The sequence below is a fragment of the Nicotiana attenuata genome, unplaced genomic scaffold, assembly GCF_001879085.1.
Source record: "Nicotiana attenuata strain UT unplaced genomic scaffold, NIATTr2, whole genome shotgun sequence".
NCBI lineage: Eukaryota > Viridiplantae > Streptophyta > Magnoliopsida > Solanales > Solanaceae > Nicotiana > Nicotiana attenuata.
In genome coordinates this window covers 326,942-345,321 of record NW_017671093.1, presented here as the reverse complement: position 1 = coordinate 345,321, position 18,380 = coordinate 326,942, and the positions used below count along the sequence as shown (strand labels likewise).

Below are 18,380 nucleotides of genomic sequence, written 5' to 3'. Positions count from 1 at the left end.
TTTTCTCGTCCTAGGAATAATAGTATAATTAGTTCTAGAAACCAAACCTGCAAAACCAGAAAAAATATAAAAAAAGCACTTTGCAGTATGACCATATATGCATTTTTCACAAGATGTAAGTTGATATCTATAAAAGTATAGAAATACATAATACAACGTTGTATTTATATATCAGGAAACCTAAGACCTGACCCACAAAGCTATTTTCCCCACCCCCACCCCACCCACCCACACCAACCCTACAATAAAAAGAAAGAAAGTAAAGAAGAAGCAGAAGATATGGACTCTAGATAGGCTTTTTAACTGCAAAAAGATACAGTTCTTATTAGAGTTCATATATTTGAAAGCTTTTTCTCAAATATTTATATTTATTTGAGAAAAAAAAAAAGGAAATTAGTATAATGGGAAGGGGAAGGGTAGAACTGAAGAGAATAGAAAACAAGATAAACAGGCAAGTTACTTTTGCTAAGAGAAGAAATGGACTTCTGAAGAAAGCTTATGAACTTTCAGTTCTGTGTGATGCTGAAGTTGCTCTTATTATCTTCTCTAACCGCGGCAAGCTCTATGAATTCTGCAGCAGCTCAAGGTACGTATGTGTCCATATATTGTGGTGTTTTTTTTCTTTTCTTTAACTTTTTTTCTTGGTTTTAATTGGTGGGGAGTTCTTGGTGGGAGGTATGCCGATGCTCTATCGGAAATAGCCTCTGTATCCCAGGGTAGAGGTAAGGTCTGCCTAAAAATTACCCTCCCCAGATTTCACTAGCGGGATTATACTGGATTATTTATTTATTTATTTATTGGTTGGGTATAGATATGAGATCTGAGTTAGATTTTTTTTAACCTAGAGTAGTAGGACTAGTGGTTGCTGACTTATAAGGGTGCAAAACAATTTTGCCATTTGATCTGAAGATCTAACTTCTGCTTTTGTAAATTACAGATGTAACTAGATGAAGTAAATAAAGCTCTAGTCTTTAAGATTTGATGATACGTACAACTTTGGTTATGATTTGATGTTCCACCTCCATTTTCTCTTCGTTTAATTATCTACACTTTTTCTTCAACTAGTACAAAAGAAAAGCCTTATAATCTGGGTCTAAAGCTGCTGGAGCTTGGAAAAGAATTAATGTGGCTTGAGTATTTCTTCTGCAGACTTGAGATTTTCCTTTCAGTCTAAGCTTTAAATTAATCATAATCATATCTTTATAGCGCTTTTGCTTTTCCGGAAGAAATTCTCATTTTTACCTTAATTAGTATAGCAACTTATGATCGTCCAGTATAACAACCTTCCCTCCTTTTGTCAAATTGATATTCTTAATCTTGTCCATTGTATGATAAAATTATCTATCTGAATATTTTATTTCTAGAACACTCATAATGTGGATACTTTGGATCACAAATCCTCAATATTTACCCCCATATACTATTATTGGTCTCACAATCGTTCTATAAGACTTACATAACATGGTGAGAACGAAACATAGCATGAGAAATTATATTTTTTCATATAAATGAGGACTTTCAGAGAGGTACCAAAAGGTTTGGGCTTTACTTTTAATACTATGGTAAAATACACTTGTTGACCTCTTGTCTATGAGTAAATAAAGCATCCTTCTAGGCTTCTAGACGATGTTCCCAAATCTTGTAGAAGTATGACTATTTCATCTAAAAGTTTAAGGTATTAGAGAGTAAAGTTTTATGTACTTAATTTTAATATACCTTCTCATGTGCGGGGCTTGATTCTTTTTCATGACTAGAGCACATGGAAGTTCTTTTCTGATTAATAGTCGCTGTGAGACTTGAACTCAAAATCTCTGCCTTGTCTGATATCATTTAGAAGTGAAAGAGCACCACTTTTATTTACTTAATTATTATCTTAACATTGTCATTATTCTACAATTTGCCTTTTTTTCTAGTATATCCAAGACACTGGAGAGATATCACAGATGCAGTTACTCCAACCTTGAAGCTGGCCAATCTTCAACCGATTCTCAGGTTCATTCATCTCCCTTTGATTTGTAACTGACTTAGTAATTTACTATTTAGTTAAAAAAAAAAGGGAACAGTTTATCTTTACCTTCTCTTTCAAGTTTCATCGAATTAGATTCTTTGGATGAACTAGGTAAAATTAAACAGTAACAAATTATATACTCCTTTCGTTTCTTTTTACTAGTTTTCTAACACGCGCGTTGCACGTGTGTTTCATAGTATAAGTACAAACTTCTTAAAACAATATACATCATATTAGAATAAGTGTGTATGAGTTACACGAAATTAGAACGGAAAAAGTGCAAGCTCAAACTAAATACATAGCAATCAAATATTCAACTTAATAATTTTCTTATTTGTGATATTTCACGTTTCACCTTTTAAAGTTCGCATCATATTTAAAAGAAATTGTAACCTCAGCCTTTCCATAACTGCATACATATTAATAGGTTGTTATCAAATAAAAGTAATATTTTGTAGAAGCTGTGTAGAAATTGGATCAACATATACCTGCATTTAGATGGATATAATAGATCATTGTCAATTTCATGGCGTGCATCTCCAAAGAAGAAGTAAGTAGTTTATTTATTACAAAGATACAGGTTGGGATCCAGTCCAGTATAATTTGGTCAAGTATTGTTCAATGGCTACCTAAGATCGCACCACATCATCTGAGTAAAATCTGACGACTCCTATTTATTTGTATTATTATATAAAATAGAAAAGATATTCCATCATTGTCCTTTACTCTTTCCTACTCTCTCCTCTATTTCCTTCAATTCAAAGATTTCAAAATTGTCGCCAACATCTTCTTCCTTTAGAAACTGCTTCTCCATTACCAAGCAATTTGTTAACACTGATACTACAGATCAGGCCTAACAACAAAAGTTGAAGCTGCACGGCCCATTAACACAGACCCATTAGTGCATCAGTCCATCAGTCCACCAAGCCCAACAATTTTGTAGCTCTATTTTTAGTTGTATATTTCATATACACGTGTGTAATTGTATGTAGACTAAGTAGTAGAATAATATTACACAAGTCAGTTGAATGTTCTAGAGACTGACTGACCTTCTCTCTCTTCTCTCTCTACTTTAGAGACCTAAGGGTTTTCTTCAATCTCTTTTGTTCATCAATGGAATCTGGTGATGTTAACATGGTATCCGAGCAGGGATTCAGTTTCATCTCGGCCTAAGCTTCACTCTGATGTTACCCTTGACCGGAGTTTTCGTCTCTTACATTTGGTTCGGTGATTTGAGATTTTCGTCCGGAGCGTGATTTCCTCAAAGCAAAATTGGAGATTTCTTCGATTTTGTGCTGGAATCGACTCTCATGGTCATGTGTTGCTGAAATCCAAAGGTTATCGGCATTTTTTACTTCATGCGAGTTTCGTCCTAGGATTTTGCCTACTCAGAATTTACTTCTCTATTTCAGAAGGCCGGTGATATTCTTCTATCTACAAATTTACAACCTGATTCTCATCATGTTTAAGACATATTATGTGGTTTGCATGTCGTATGTGTAGACATTGTTATTCTCCTCAAGTTGATTCCACTTCGGTGATTGTATATGTGTGATTGTGTGGTTTCACTGAGCCTGCTGCTATAGGTAGCATTCACGATAATGTGGATAATACCACGACCTCCAACTCTGGAGGTTTTGTACCTTTCTCCCTAGATCCCTCTCATCCCCTGTATGTACACCCTTCGGACAACCCTAGTAGCCAATGGGTTTTGATACCTTTTAATGGCTCTGGCTTTGTTCTTTGGAGAAGTAGCATGTTTACTTCTTTGTCTGCCAAGAACAAACTAGGGATCCTAGATAGGAGAATAACTCAACCTAGTCCAGACTCACCTTATTACCCCTATTGGGAAAGATGTAGTGATATGGTCAAGTCTTGGATCATAAATTTTGTGTCTAGAGAAATTGCCACAAGTATAATGTGTTTTAAGACTGCCAAAGCGGTCGAGAAAGACATTGATGAGAAATTGGGGTAGTCTAATAGCTCAAAATATCTACAAATTTAGAGGGAGATAAGTACAACTGTCCAGGGTTCTTCATACATAACTAATTACTTCACTAAACTTAGAACACTTTGGGATGAGTTAAATTCTTCCTATGCGGGACCTGTTTGTTCATGTGGAGCTCTTCCCAAGTTCATAGAAGATCAACAGCTGTTTCAGTTCCTTAATGGGTTAAATGAATCCTATTTCACTGCCAAAAGCACCATCATGACAATGAGTCCCTTACCACCCATAAGTAAAGTCTCTTCTATCCTACAACAGGATGAGAGCCAAAGAGAAACACCACGTGCTCCTAGTTCTGGTGATTCTGCATCTTTTCTGGCTTCTTCTACTCATTTCAACAACAACAACAACAGGAACTTCACTCAGAGAGTCAACTTTGACTCCAAAAAAGAATGTCAATCCTGTGTCTTGCAAGTATTGCAAGAAGATTGGACATATTGTGGACAAATGCTATAGGCTGCATGGATTCCCTGCTGATTATAAATTCACTAAGAACAAGAAATATCAACTTTTTGTGTCCAGACTAAGATTCCATATGCCTCTCCTCCTTCTTGTTCTGTTGCTTCCTCTAATAAATTAGCTCATGGTTTCACCAAGAGGCAATATAAACATATTTTGTATCTGTTTCAACAAGTTCAGCTCTCTACTGGGATGTATCCTGTTGTTCCTCCAGCGAAGACTCTGTATTTGCTCACTTTGCAGGTTTTTTCAATGCTTATGCAACTGATTCGCCTGTTTCTCATGCATGTGCATCTTCACATCTAGGTGTACAACCTTGGATTTTGGATTCAGGAGCCACTAACCACATGACTTCACATAAACATTTACTTCAAAACCTTACATATTTACCTAAATCATTCCTTGTTACTTTACCTAATGGTTATAAAGTAAAAGTTATATCAGCTGGGTCTTTAAACCTTAGACATGATATTAGTCAATGTTCTTCTTCTTCCTTCTTTCCACTTCAAATTAATTTCCATTCATTTACACAGTTGGATTTCATAGCAGTACTTACCAAAACCAATTGTCTTTACAGGGCCCTTCTCTGAAGGGGCCACTGGTAATTGGTAAGGTTGGTGGGAGATTATACTATCTACATCTAGATGCTGAACTATTTCCATCTTCATTTAGTACTTCTATGGTTCAATTTAGTTCAATTCCTAGTAATAAATCAAGTTCATTTACTTCTTGCTTCAATCAATTATCTTTTGTTGCTATTGACTCTGCTTGTAATCAGACATCCATCATTAATAAAATGGACTTGTTTTGGCATCATATAATGAAGTCTATTTCTTATTTATCTGATAAAGTTTCTTCTAAACAATCTTTTCTTTACCCAATGGCTAGACAAGAAAGGTTACCCTTTCATGATAGTTCTATACATTCTACTGCTCCTATTCAACTAGTTCATATTGACATTTGCGGACCCTATAACACTAAGACCTATAATGGATTCAAGTATTTCCTTACTCTAGTTGATGTTTATACTAGAGTGACCTAGACACATCTTCTCTCTGGTAAGAGTAATGCCTTCTCTGTCCTTAAAGCTTACATCCATGATCAAGGTTCATTTATAATTCTCTGTTCATACCTTTAGTGATTCTCATATGCATGAGCCCCAGTTCTACCAGCAGGCAGCATGAAACCCTGCTTGGCAGGAGGCTATGCTACAAGAATTTAGGGCTCTTGAAGCAAACCAGACATGGAACATTATTTATCTACCACCTAACAAGAAAACTATTCCTTATAAGTGAGTCTATAAGATCAATCAAAGGGCTGATGGATCTGTTGAAAGGTATAAAGCAAGGCTGGTTATTTGGGGGATGCTCAAAAGGAGGGTATTGACTTCACTGAGACTTTTTCCCCCTGTGGTCAAGTTGACTACTATTAAATGTTTGTTGACCTTGGCTGTCAAGAGAGGTTGGACTATTTTTCAGCTTGATGTGAACAATGCCTTTTTCTATGGTGACCTAAGTGAGGAGGTCTACATGAAGATTCCCCCTAGCCTTCTTCCTCCACCTCTTCACCACTGGTTTGCAGGCTCAAGAAGTCCCTCTATGGCCTCAGGCATGCTTCTAGAAAGTGGTTTTCAAAACTGTCTGAAGCCTTGCTCTCTAGGGGCTATATTTCCAGCCTCAATGATTATTCTCTCTTCACAAAGTCATCTTCTAGTTCTTTGGTGGTCCTAGCTATATATGCAGATGAAATCCTCTTAGATGGGGATGATGTCTCTGAGTTGAATTCCTTGAAATCCTATTTGGATTCCCAGTTCAAGATCAAAGATCTGGGAACAGTTCACTATCTTGTAGGTTTGGAAGTTTCCCAACACCCTCAAGGTTATCTTATGACTCAACACAGGGATACCTCTGATCTCCTTGCTGAGTTTATTTTCTGACACCTTTGGACGTTTCCTCCAAGTTGGTATTGGACATGGGAGAGCCACTCACTGGTCACAGCACCTACAGAAGATTGGTAGGCAAGCTCAACTTCTTATAACATACCAGACCACATATTTCCTTCTCTCTGCAACACTTGAGTCAATTTCTTTAGAAGCCTCAAGTGCTCCACATGCAGGCTGCTTTATATGTTCTGAGGTATCTTCTGAATGATCCACCTAGGGTATTCTTCTTTCCAGCAGTTCTGATTTTTCTCTTCTTGGATATTCTGATTCTTACTGGGCAGCGTGTCCCGTCTCTCGCAAATCTATTTATTGATTCTATATCACTATTGGTAGAAACCCTGTCTCATGAAAAAGCAAGAAACAACCCACTATCTCATTGTCTTCAGCTGAAGCTGAGTATAGGGCCTTGAGGAAGACTATTGCTGAAGTTTCTTGATTGGTTCGACTTCTAGGTGATCTTGGCTTGCACATTTGCAGCCCTGTTCCTATTTACTATGACAGTCAGACTGCCTTACACATAACCAAGAACCCTGACTTCCATGAACGCACCAAATATATAGAAATTGACTGTCATTATCTGCGTGAATGTTTGAATTCTAGCCTTAGTTCCTTCAATTTCGTTCCTAGTTTTGCACAGCTAGCTAACATCAAGACAAAAGAATTTCCTGGCCAGCCTCACTATGGTATTCTTTGCAAGCTTGGTGTGTTCTCAGCCTCCAGCTTGAAGGGGAGGGAGGTGTGTTAACACTGTTATTGCAGATCAGGCCCAACAACAGAAGTTGAAGCTGCATCGTCTATTAACACAGACCCATTAGTGCATCAATCCATCGGTCCACCAAACCCAACAATTTTGTAGCTCTAGTTGTAGCTCTATTTTTTAGTTGTACATTTCATATACACGTGTGTAATTGTATATAGACTAAGTAGTAGAATAATATAACACAAGTCGATTGAATGTTCTAGTGACCGATCAACCTTCTCTCTCTTATCTCTCTACTTTAGAAACCTTAGGGTTTTCTTCAATCTCTTTTGTTCATCAATGGAATGCAGTGATGTTAACACACTCAAGGCTTCAGTGTTCGTAGGAAGGCCATTGGTTATTATCTCTCCAATTAAATACAATCTTTCAAATGCTAACTCGTTTCCAATCATTCGGTGTTTGGTGTTCGTATGAATGATGAATCACCGAAGAAGAATGAAACTGATAGCTAGGAATGACATGGAAATATGATTCCGTTGAGGAACAAGTTCTTATTAAATCTAGGCAGAATAGCCTAGTAGACACTTGTACTTGTCTCACTTGGTCATGCCGGTCCCTGTACTCTATAGTTTATCAATTGAACACTTATACTTGTTCAAATTCTATATATTAAACTCTTATGACCGTTGACTAAACCTATATGGCTGACTTGGCTTCAGTGCGTGACTCACACACCTTTTAGGGGCGTGAGACCTATTAAAAAGCCCTAACAATAATATTTCCTCTTATTTATTGGTCTTTTTCTCGATTCTCCATTCATTCTCCATTGTTGAACCTACCTGGAGCTCTCTTTCGGCATTAGCAAAATCACCTCTTTTTTCCCTTAACTTTTTCCATCTTTTTCGTCCTTGTTTGGAATCTCCCCTGATAAAATTACACCTTTAAGGGACTCCATAAGAAACAAACAAAAACCCCTAATTTTTTATCTGAAAAAGCATTCAAAATTACTCTATCTTCCCCAAAATTACCATAATATAATGATATAACTTGGTGACCACAACCCAGAATGGAATCCAACATACTTCACAGAAAAATTGAAAAATCAGGAGACTAATTTGGATTCCTACCATTACCAAGTCCTAACCTAATAAACATTGATAATATTAGGATTTGCACACACTATAATATTCTACGAGAACACAGACAAAGACAAAAAAAAAAAGGAAATACAAGCTTGTCATTTACTGACTCTGCCAAAACTTGGTCCAATTTCAGTCTGCCAGTCATTAGCTCCTGATAGCGTAGTGGTTTCGGGGCAAAGGTACTAATGGGCCATGGCTGCTACCAGTCATGTATCTCACCCTCTTCATCTTATAAACAATTATATTCAAAATCCTACAAAGCTTAGTAAAAACGCATGAAGATGAAGGAGAGATGGAGCGTAGAAGGAGAAACGAAGATGAAGAGAGATGGAGCGTAGAAGGGGAAATAGACAATGAAAGAGAAACAATCTGTGTATGAGGGAAATAGGGTTTGGGGGGTTTTTTATTTAATTTTTAACATATTATTTCTTATGTGACACTAAATAATGATGTGGAGTCCAACGTGGAGACGATTGTGTTGCACGCACCATTGACCTCTTCAGAAAAGGGTTTAATATATAGAATTCGAACAAGTATAAGTGTTCAATTGACAAACTATTGAGTACAGGGACCGGCATGACCAACCGGGATAAGTACAAGTGTCTACTAGGCTATTCTGCCTTAAATCTATAAAGAGAGAGGAGAGAGGTAGGAAAGAGAATAGGACAATGGTGGAATATCTTTTCTAATTTATATAATACAAATAAATAGGAGCGATCAGATTTTACTTAGATGATGTGGTGCGATCTTGGGTTGCCATTAAATAATACTTGACCAAATTGTACTGGACTGGATCTCAACCCCAAAGATACATAATAGTCACTCACATAAAATAAATTCAATTGATGTATATAAATCATATAATTGCACGACTTAGATATCCTTTGTTTGATTCAAACTTCAAAAAGTTGAATATATACAAGTGCAACTAAAATTTATCAGTCTTAGTTACTATGAATATAACTTTTAACTACAAAAATGCAAACCAGTTCCTTGAAACAGTTCGTAGAAGGAAAACGCAAACACATTTTCAATTAACACGCAAGTACTAAACAAGATTAATAACTGTTGAAGCGTGCTTCATAAAATTTGCATAAACAAGATTATACAGTTTCATGAATACTCTTAGGAAACTTATCTAGCAAACTGATAATATTATTCAGCAGAGTGAAGATACTTACTTATCACATTAATTTGGTAACGGATGTCTTTGTTAACAGATGAATCATTGGTGCACATGAATAAAGCTTGACTTCGAAGAATAAAAGTTTAATGAACACCACTATATATACTGCTTAGCTTAATGGTAGGAGATGAAAAAGCTTAGGTGGTGATTAAAATTCCTTTCCAATTGATAAGTTAGCCATAATTTACCATTTAATAGGATCCTTAAATAGCTAATTAACCACTTAATGGAAGGTAATTTAACTTTTAGATAGAGGATAAATTGGCCGTTTAACTTCTAAAGGATATTTTAGTAAATTAATCTCACACTAAAGAACTTCACGCTTATAATATAAAAACTAATTCCTCGGCATGTGTGTTGCACGTGTATGCCGAGTTATATATTACAATTTTTGTAAAATATAATATTATTAAAATAATTATCTAAATATTTTTTAACCGTTATAATAAAGTGCTGTTATAAAAATATGTGTTATAGCATAACACGAAAATTTAGTTCCAAATGAACCTTCATAAGGAAGTCTTGTTATCGAGTATGGTTGTTATAGAGAAGTTTGATTGTACATGAGAGAATAAAGTATAAATCTTTTGGGATGAACAATCTGGATCATCCCATACAGACTTATTTATCAAGGTCAAGATGATTAGATATTTGAACCTACAAAAATGAATAATCAAGATTTAATTCGGGACAAGTGATTTTTTTACTTGTTTATTTATTAGGTAGAAATCATATTGTACCTAATTATATATTTGTATATAAAAATATACTTAATATGCATAAATAATTTATTCAAAATCCAGTAAGTTACCTTTTGTAGAATTCAGAACTCATAAACTCAAAATATAAGTTAATTTTTTCTTATTTGTCAAAGTTAACCATTTAATCTTTTCAACCTCTTTGGATGTCAAAGAAATACTTTACATTTTGTGCTTAAACACATCAATACAGGAGAAGAACTTTAGATTTCTTCCTAATTCGGTCCCAAAAACTTAGTTCACTTTTTAGCTTATTGGTATCATAAAATATTGTTTAGATCTGACAGTCATATTAAAATTTAAAAACATAATCCAACCACTCTATATAAAAAATAGTTGGAAAGAAGGAATAACAAAAAGATATGGCATAAACAAAACCCTCGTAAAAAGTAACATGAAAGAAAATGATGCACCTTATTTGACATTTGTAGATGAGTTCTGTATGCAGGAGAAAAGATGATGACCAGTGTCAAAGAGAAGATGAAATAGTTCTAATCACGAAATAAAAGGCTGTCGAGTAATACAATTTTATTTAGGAGTTGAAAGGATGCAACGTACACATTTATCATTTGCTGTATCTATCTTTCATGCTATCTTCTCAACCGTCTGATTCAATGTAGATTATAGAATATATTATTATTTATTGGAAGATAAATTTATTTTTTGATACAAAAGTAATATATAAAAGTAGCATTCAAAGAAAGGATAAAATGGTCTTTCAGCTTTTTTTTAGATATTTTAGTAATTCACTTTTGACTTTGGGGCTTCATACTTATAATATAGTTCTCTAATCCGTTTTAATTTATGTGAACCTGTTTGACTGGGCACGGAGTCTAAGAAAAAATGATATCTTTTGGAATTTGTAGTCCTAAACATGTCAGAAAGGAGTTCTGAGTATTTGTGTAATTATAAAAGCTTTTCATTAAGGGTAAAATTGGATGTTTAAGCTAAATCGTTTCTAAATTTAAGAAGGGGTCTTTCTTTTTGGAACGGACTAAAAAGGAAATAGGTTCACATGAACTGGAACGAAGGGAGTATGATATATGATCTGTCACTGATTTAATAAATCATTTAACGGCGGTAGTATTATTTGACTATTATGCTATTATTGGAACAGAATAGCTACCAGGAATATACGAAGCTGAAAGCAAGAGTGGAAGTGCTACAACAGTCTCAAAGGTGAGCACATATATACTTAGAAAATTTTTTATAATTGAAATTAAAGAGTGCTTCAATATCTTTCACTTTGACTTTTCATTTACAATCATATATATGATCTTTTGATCTTCTTTCTTCTATTCTTCGTCCTTAGTTCTAAATAAGATCGAATTTAATTTTTCATAATCTTTAGGCATATCCTTGGAGAAGACTTAGGACAATTAAACATAAAAGAGCTGGAACAGCTTGAGCGCCAACTGGATTCATCTTTGAGGCAAATAAGGTCAAGAAGGGTATGTTTTATGCACCTTTACTGGTTATTTAATTTGTCAGTTTCTGTACAAGCTAACTTTGCAGCTTTCAGTAGCATGGCTACTTTAGATGACCATGTGAATATTTTAGAAGCTTCAGATAGGGGCGGAGATAGGATTTTCGCTAGGGGGTTCAAAAAAATTTAGAAAAGATTATAACTAGTGGGGATTGAACCAATGACCTTACAAAAGTTTTGAACCCCCTTGGCCACTAAGCTACGACTTTTGGACTATGTCAAAGGGATTCAAAACATAATATATAGAGATAAAGAACAGATTTTACCTTATATATACAATGTAATTTTTCGTTGAAGGGGGTTCGGGTGAACCCCTTCCAACCCCGTAAATCCGCCCATGGCTTCAGATCATGTGCCTTCTTCCTAAATATGAATTCCTTCTTTACACTTTTCTTTTGGTGGGGTGCGCCATGCCCGTGCATTAATAGTGCAACACTCAAGAACCCCGATAGCAAGCTAATGCGATGGGCTCCCCCTTAAAAGTTGAGTATATATCATCTCGACGGTGTAATAATCCCCGCATCACCGATGGTTGAACTTGAAAGGCGGTTCGCCGTGAGACTTGCCCCACGTATATCTCACATCGGAATGGGTGGAGAAACTTAGCGGCCATATAACGCCAAGTACAGGATTCAACTGTTGAGACATCTATTGGATTACAACCCATAGGGGAAAATCGCGAGTCTCAAAAGCCTTGAAGACATTGAGTCCTTTGCCATATCAGGGCAAAGCAAACAATACTTTAGCAATTGGGTCTGGACCCTAATAAGTGCGGTATCAGAGTCGGTACCTTTCGTACGGTAAGGCAAACCTTATCGAGGATACTGAGTCCTAGCCATATTAAACTCAAAATTCAACCGTTGACACATTTCGGATTAAACCCCAACAGGGTAAAATCATAGCCCAAAAGCTTTGAGGTAACTGGTCTGAGTCAAAGCGGATAAGCCCTTGTTGGTTGCGCCTGACCATGGGGCCGGCTAGGCCGGCTATGAAAATTGCTGGCACATATTAAACTGATAAGAACAAATATCACACTTAATTAATTTAAGCTCAAAAGATATGGCTTCCTTCTATACTGAAATAGGAATCTTACCAAAATGTACCCAAAAAAAGACACTATTTACCAACAACTAGCCATTTTAGTTATACTACCAAAAAAAAAAAAATTACCAATGATATACAATATTAAAAAAATATAGGAAATAAAAGAAATTTTTTTCAATAGATATTATTGCGATTCATTAAATACACATAGATGAGGCAATATATAAAATTTGAGGAAGTTCGAAGGTGAATCAGATTAGTTTGGAGTCAAGATTCATTACTAATGATATACAATATTAAAGAAAATACACAAAAAGAATTTTTTTCAATGGGTATGGTTGGAATTCGTTGAAAACATATAAATGAGGCAATATACAAAATTTTGAGCAAGATTGGAGGTAATTGGGAAAATGCATAAGTACCCCCTGACATATATCCGGATTTCCAACTACACACTTTTTCTTTGCGGGAATCCTATTACCCTCCTAAACTTATTTTAAATGGAATTATTTGCACCTTTAACGCTGACGTGGCAGAGTGTGTGTATTTAAAAAATGATTTTCAGATTATTTTTTATTCTTTTTTATCATTTTTTCTTACTTTTTTTTCCTTTTCCTTTTCCTTTTCCTTTTTCTTTGTCTTTTTTCTTTTACTTTTTTTTTTCGTTTCTTCTCTAATTCCGGCGGATATTCATTCATCGGCGACTTTGTCTAACCGTTTTTCTTCCATTTTTTCTTTTCACACACAAATTAAACTCTCAAAAAGATCTATTCATAAGCAAAGCAAAATACACTCAGATTTGGGGGGGAAATTCATCATCGAAAAACCTTCCCACGCCGGAAAAAAATGATGTATTGAAATTTTAACTGGAAAAAGTTTTCTCAGCTTATATTCGTTTTTATTTCTTTTGCTCTTCCTCCCACACATAAATTACACTTTCAAGAAAAATTTATATATATTTATTAAACAAAACACACTTAGATCGGGACAAAAATCTGTCACCGGAAAAAAAAAATTTGCCGAAAAAATGGTGTTTGTAAAATTCCGACGACCACCATTTTATGCCGCCGGTGACCAAAACAAAAAGAAAGAGAATGAAATAACCAAAAAAAAATGAGAATAATAAGAAATAAGAAAAAAGGATAAGAAAAAGAAGAAAGAACAAAAAAAGTACTAAAAATACATGTGGGGGCGCGTGTAGCTCACCACTTGCCAAGAGTTTGGTTGTCAGCGTTAAGGGTGCAAATAATTACATTTAAAATAAGTTTAGGGGGTAATAGGATTCCCGCAAAGAAAAAGTGTGTAGTTGGGAATCCGGGTATAGGTCGGGGGGGGGGGGGGGGAATACATATACATTTTCCCGAGGTGATTAGAACTAGTTTGGTATCAAAATCCGTAGTTAAAACCAAGTTTAAAAAATTCTTGTGCGATACATGTATCAAACATATATATCTCACACATAAGTGTACATGAATATACATTTGATATATATGTGATACATAAATGATACAATGTGTTACACATTATCTTTTTCGATTTTCATCTTCTACTTCGAATTTTCAGTTCAAACCACCTCAAAACTCCATCAAATCATTCCAAAATTGAGATTCGAACGGCTTAAGATGCACCTAATCAATTCCAATAACACCCACTCAAAAGAAAAAAAAAATTAATTTCTTGGCTACAAATAACTAATTGACTAATGTTGGTAGCATTTGGCTAATATTGGTAATGAATTGACTAATTTTTATACTAATTTGCTTATGGGCTGACATAACTGATAATTTCCCTAAAATGAGCTTATACCCTAATAAAAGATGCTAAGTAGTTTGCAAGATTTCAGAGTGTTTTTTTAACAAGTTCTTGAACATGTTCCAGACGCAAAACATGCTTGATCAACTTTCTGATCTTCAACAAAAGGTACGTATTTTATATTCCCCAAAGTAAGCAAGAGAACATTGCTCAACGGTTCATGTGACATTGTATGCCTTCTTCTGCTGTTTCAACAGGAACAATCTCTTCTTGAAATCAATAGATCCTTGAAGATAAAGGTACAACCTCTCTTAAATAAGGTTTCAACTAATTTTTCAACTAGAAAAATATGGACAAATCCAGAAAAGCTATAATAGTAAACCTTCATCTACGTAATTTCATGTGATTTATTGGGATAAAAATGTCAGAATTATTGCTTTTTCAAAGTAGTACTTTCATATGTTTTTTCCCTCTACAACTCCGTTATTTTATGGGATAATATTACATTTAGGGTGTGTTTGGTATAATGGAAAATGTTTTCCGTGAAAAATATTTTTCAAGAAAATGTTTTCTTAGAAAATAAGTAATAATCTTATTCATTTTCTGGTGTTTGGTACGCAAATTAAGGAAAATGACTTCTCAAGAGTATTCATAAATAATTTAGATATAATAAACATGAAGCCATAAACTTTTAAACCAACAACCTTCCGAACTCACTTTTTTCATAAACTTTCGAACCGCTAAACTTTAGAAACTGCGGAATTTCTAACCCGTAAACTTTATAATTTCTAAATCCGTAAACTTCCAAACCCATAAACCCCCGAACTCATAACTTTGGAACTTGTAAAATTTTGAATCTTTAAATCGATAAATAAAAAAACTAAAACTGAAAAATATATTTAAAAAATATTTTTTTCGGGGGGGGCGGGGGTGGGTGGTGCAGAAAAACGAAAAAATAAAAATTTGAATTTGCAATAAAAAAAATAAGGTAAAAAAAATAATATTTTTTTTTAGTTCGGGTGGGGTGGGGTGGAGGGGAGGGGTAGGTAGGGTAGGTGGTAGCGGAAAACTGAAATTTAGAAAAAGAAAAAAAAAATGTTTTTTGGGAGGGGGGGGGGGGATGGGTGGGTTGGTGAGGGTAGGGAAGGTTGAGAAGGAGTTTTTTAAAATGTTTTCCCTTCCCTTGATAAGGAAAATATTTTCCTCCAATTGGAGAAAAATGAGTTCATAAGAAAAATATTTCCAAAATATTTAAGCCAACCAAACATGAAAAAATTAAAAAACATTTTCTTCTTACCAAACACACCCTTAATCCTTGTGCTATTGTATCTGACTCATTTGTTCTAGATTTCGTTTGAAATGAGTTGTTTAATCTTTCTAGCAATAATGCAGCTAATAAATACAAGTAAAAGTGTAAAACTACATATCTAAGTGTAAAACATAGGACTAATATGAATTGACAGTTGACTTACCAAAAGTACAATTACCCTCGATTTTACAAGAAAACTTCAATTTACACCTAAAGTTTTCCTTTCTTTTTTCTAAGAACTTTTTATTTGGGGCGTCCTGTACTAATGATGTATAGGGGAGTGTATCCCTTAGTAACTTTTGAGGTAAGGTTATATGTTCCCCTCGTTGTAATCTTCTCTTTCAAATAATTTACAAGGTAAGGGTCCGTTGTAATCTTCTCTTTCAAATAATTTACAAGGTAGGGGTTCAGGTCAAACCCCCATCACCACGGGAGGTGAAAGCCTGGGTGGATGGATTATATTATACTAAAAAAAAAAGAAGTTAACAGTTGTTTCTCTATGAAATGCTTCTGGCAGTTGGATGAAAACTATGTAGCCAACCAAACTCATTGGGATACTGGAGAACAAAATATACAATTTAGACATCAACCTGCTCAGCCTCAGGAGTTTTTTCAGCCTCTGCAGTGCAATAATACAATGCCAAACAGGTACGGTAATGTTGCCCTTGTTGCAATACCACACTTTTTTTTTTGCAACATTTTAAGTTGTTGCGCAATTCTAACATAAGTGGAATCAAAATGAGTGTGATCGTATATATCTACATTCAGATTAATTTCATTGTGTGTGTGTATCTATATATTTATTTATGAATTTATAAGTCGAGCTAAAAGTGACGGATTCAGGTACAATCAAGCGCCATGGGATAACATAGAACAATCAACACAGAATGCTACTGGAGTTTTACCTGGATGGATGCTTTGATGGTTGGAGCTAAAGGGGAATCAAATTCACTTACCCTACCTTTTACAAGAAATTAAGTTAATGCAGTTTGAGAATGGAAAAGAAAAATTAATAAATGTAACTTTTCCCATACATACAATTCAAGTATCAGACTTTCAAAAGACTACTGCTGGCATGATTAGTAAACTAGTTAATGAGTACGCAAAGCATAACCATATATGTCATGTAATAAGTCAAATTACATCTTTAATTTTAATTTAGACTCGTTGTTCTTGTTTCAGTTAAGTTATTCTTGCCTTGCATGGAATTAATGCAAGTAGGCTTACTAGGCCATGGCGGTTTGAGCCATCCCGTGGAAAGACATCTATTTTCTCGAACATGTCATCATAAATATACATACGTAGGAAAATGCCTTTTTACTTGTCAAGATCAACTTGAACTACTTATAACATACATATTTGTTTTTGTGGCAAATAGTGAAATATCATTAGCAAATCAATGTTTGTCTACAATTTTGTTTTTTCAACTTAAAATAAAAAATTTATGCTTGCATTAGGTTGGGCTATCTATATCACACTTTTAAGGATGTGATCCTTCCCCAGGCATTGCGAGAAGAAGGGATGCGTTGTACACTGAATTGTCTTTTCTTTTTTTAAATAAAAAATTTGAAGCTGAAAAACTGATTCGAGAATTTAATCAGAGAAGTACCCTACTCTTTGCTGAGTTCTGAAAGAAGGTACTCCCTTTTGGTCATTCAGATTCGGGGTGGCTTTATGTCACGATCCAAAATTTCAACCATGGGGCCGTGATGACGCCTAACATCCACTTGCTCGGCAAGCCAACATTAGCTAAAGAATAACCAATTTTAACAATTTAAAAATAGTATAATGATAATTAATGATTGATAAATTCTCAAGTACATGAAATAATTATATAAGTAACGCAGTCTATACAATCCCAGAAATCCGGAGTCCAAGTACATGAGCGTCTTGAATACTACAAACATGATCTGAAATGAAATACAACTGTCTGAAACTAGGTAAATAGTAGAACAAGATAGATGGAGACTTCAAGGACTGCGAATGCTATGCAACTCTACCTCAAGTCTCCTGAATGAGTCGGATCCGAGCAATTTCCTCTATGCGCCGCTAGGACCAACATCGGAAACTGCACAAGAAGTGCAGAAGTGTAGTTTGAGTACACCCAACCCCATGTACTCTATAAGTGTCGAGTCTAACCTCGATGAAGTAGTGACGAGGCTATGACAAGACACTCACTATAAACCTGTACGAATAAGAATAAAAGACAACATAATATATATAGAGAAAGTAAGTAATAACTCATAAAAAACGAGACCCGAAGGTCAACTAACAAAGGGTCCCAGAATAACACCAACTCATAATCTCATATCACAGTACGAAAATGGAACATCACAACTACAAATAGTTAAACACGCCATACTCTGTTGCGGCGCGCAACCCGATCCCAATATTATCACAATATCTGTTGTGGTGTGCAACTTGATCCCAATATCATATCAATATCTGTTGGGGCGTGCAACCCGTTCCCGTTATCAATTTATTTCCAATATTGTTGTTGCGCGCAACCCGTTCCCAATATTATCAACTCATTAACACGAACAATTCTAACACAACCAAATTTTTTAATTTCAACACAAAGGGTACTAA

At 35.0% G+C, this 18,380-nt stretch overlaps 1 protein-coding gene across 1 annotated transcript; it reads left to right on the top strand.

The window, feature by feature from the left end:
- The first annotated feature begins 265 nt into the window (after positions 1–265).
- On the top strand, positions 266–16,975 carry LOC109205878 (MADS-box protein CMB1-like). Its single transcript, XM_019368639.1, has 8 exons — positions 266–586; positions 1,914–1,992; positions 11,318–11,379; positions 11,552–11,651; positions 14,609–14,650; positions 14,740–14,781; positions 16,309–16,439; positions 16,635–16,975. Exons 1-8 carry the CDS (start codon positions 402–404, stop codon positions 16,711–16,713), a joined length of 720 nt encoding a protein of 239 aa, XP_019224184.1. The 5' UTR covers positions 266–401; the 3' UTR covers positions 16,714–16,975.
- The last annotated feature ends 1,405 nt before the right edge of the window (positions 16,976–18,380 follow it).

Excerpts from the sequence above, each read along its gene's own strand:
- LOC109205878 (XM_019368639.1), top strand. The coding sequence starts at position 402 with ATGGGAAGGGGAAGGGTAGAACTGAAGAGAATAGAAAACAAGATAAAC. Across the intron at positions 587-1,913 it reads GAATTCTGCAGCAGCTCAAG|TATATCCAAGACACTGGAGA; the intron begins GTACGTATGTGT and ends CTTTTTTTCTAG. Across the intron at positions 14,651-14,739 it reads TTTCTGATCTTCAACAAAAG|GAACAATCTCTTCTTGAAAT; the intron begins GTACGTATTTTA and ends CTGTTTCAACAG.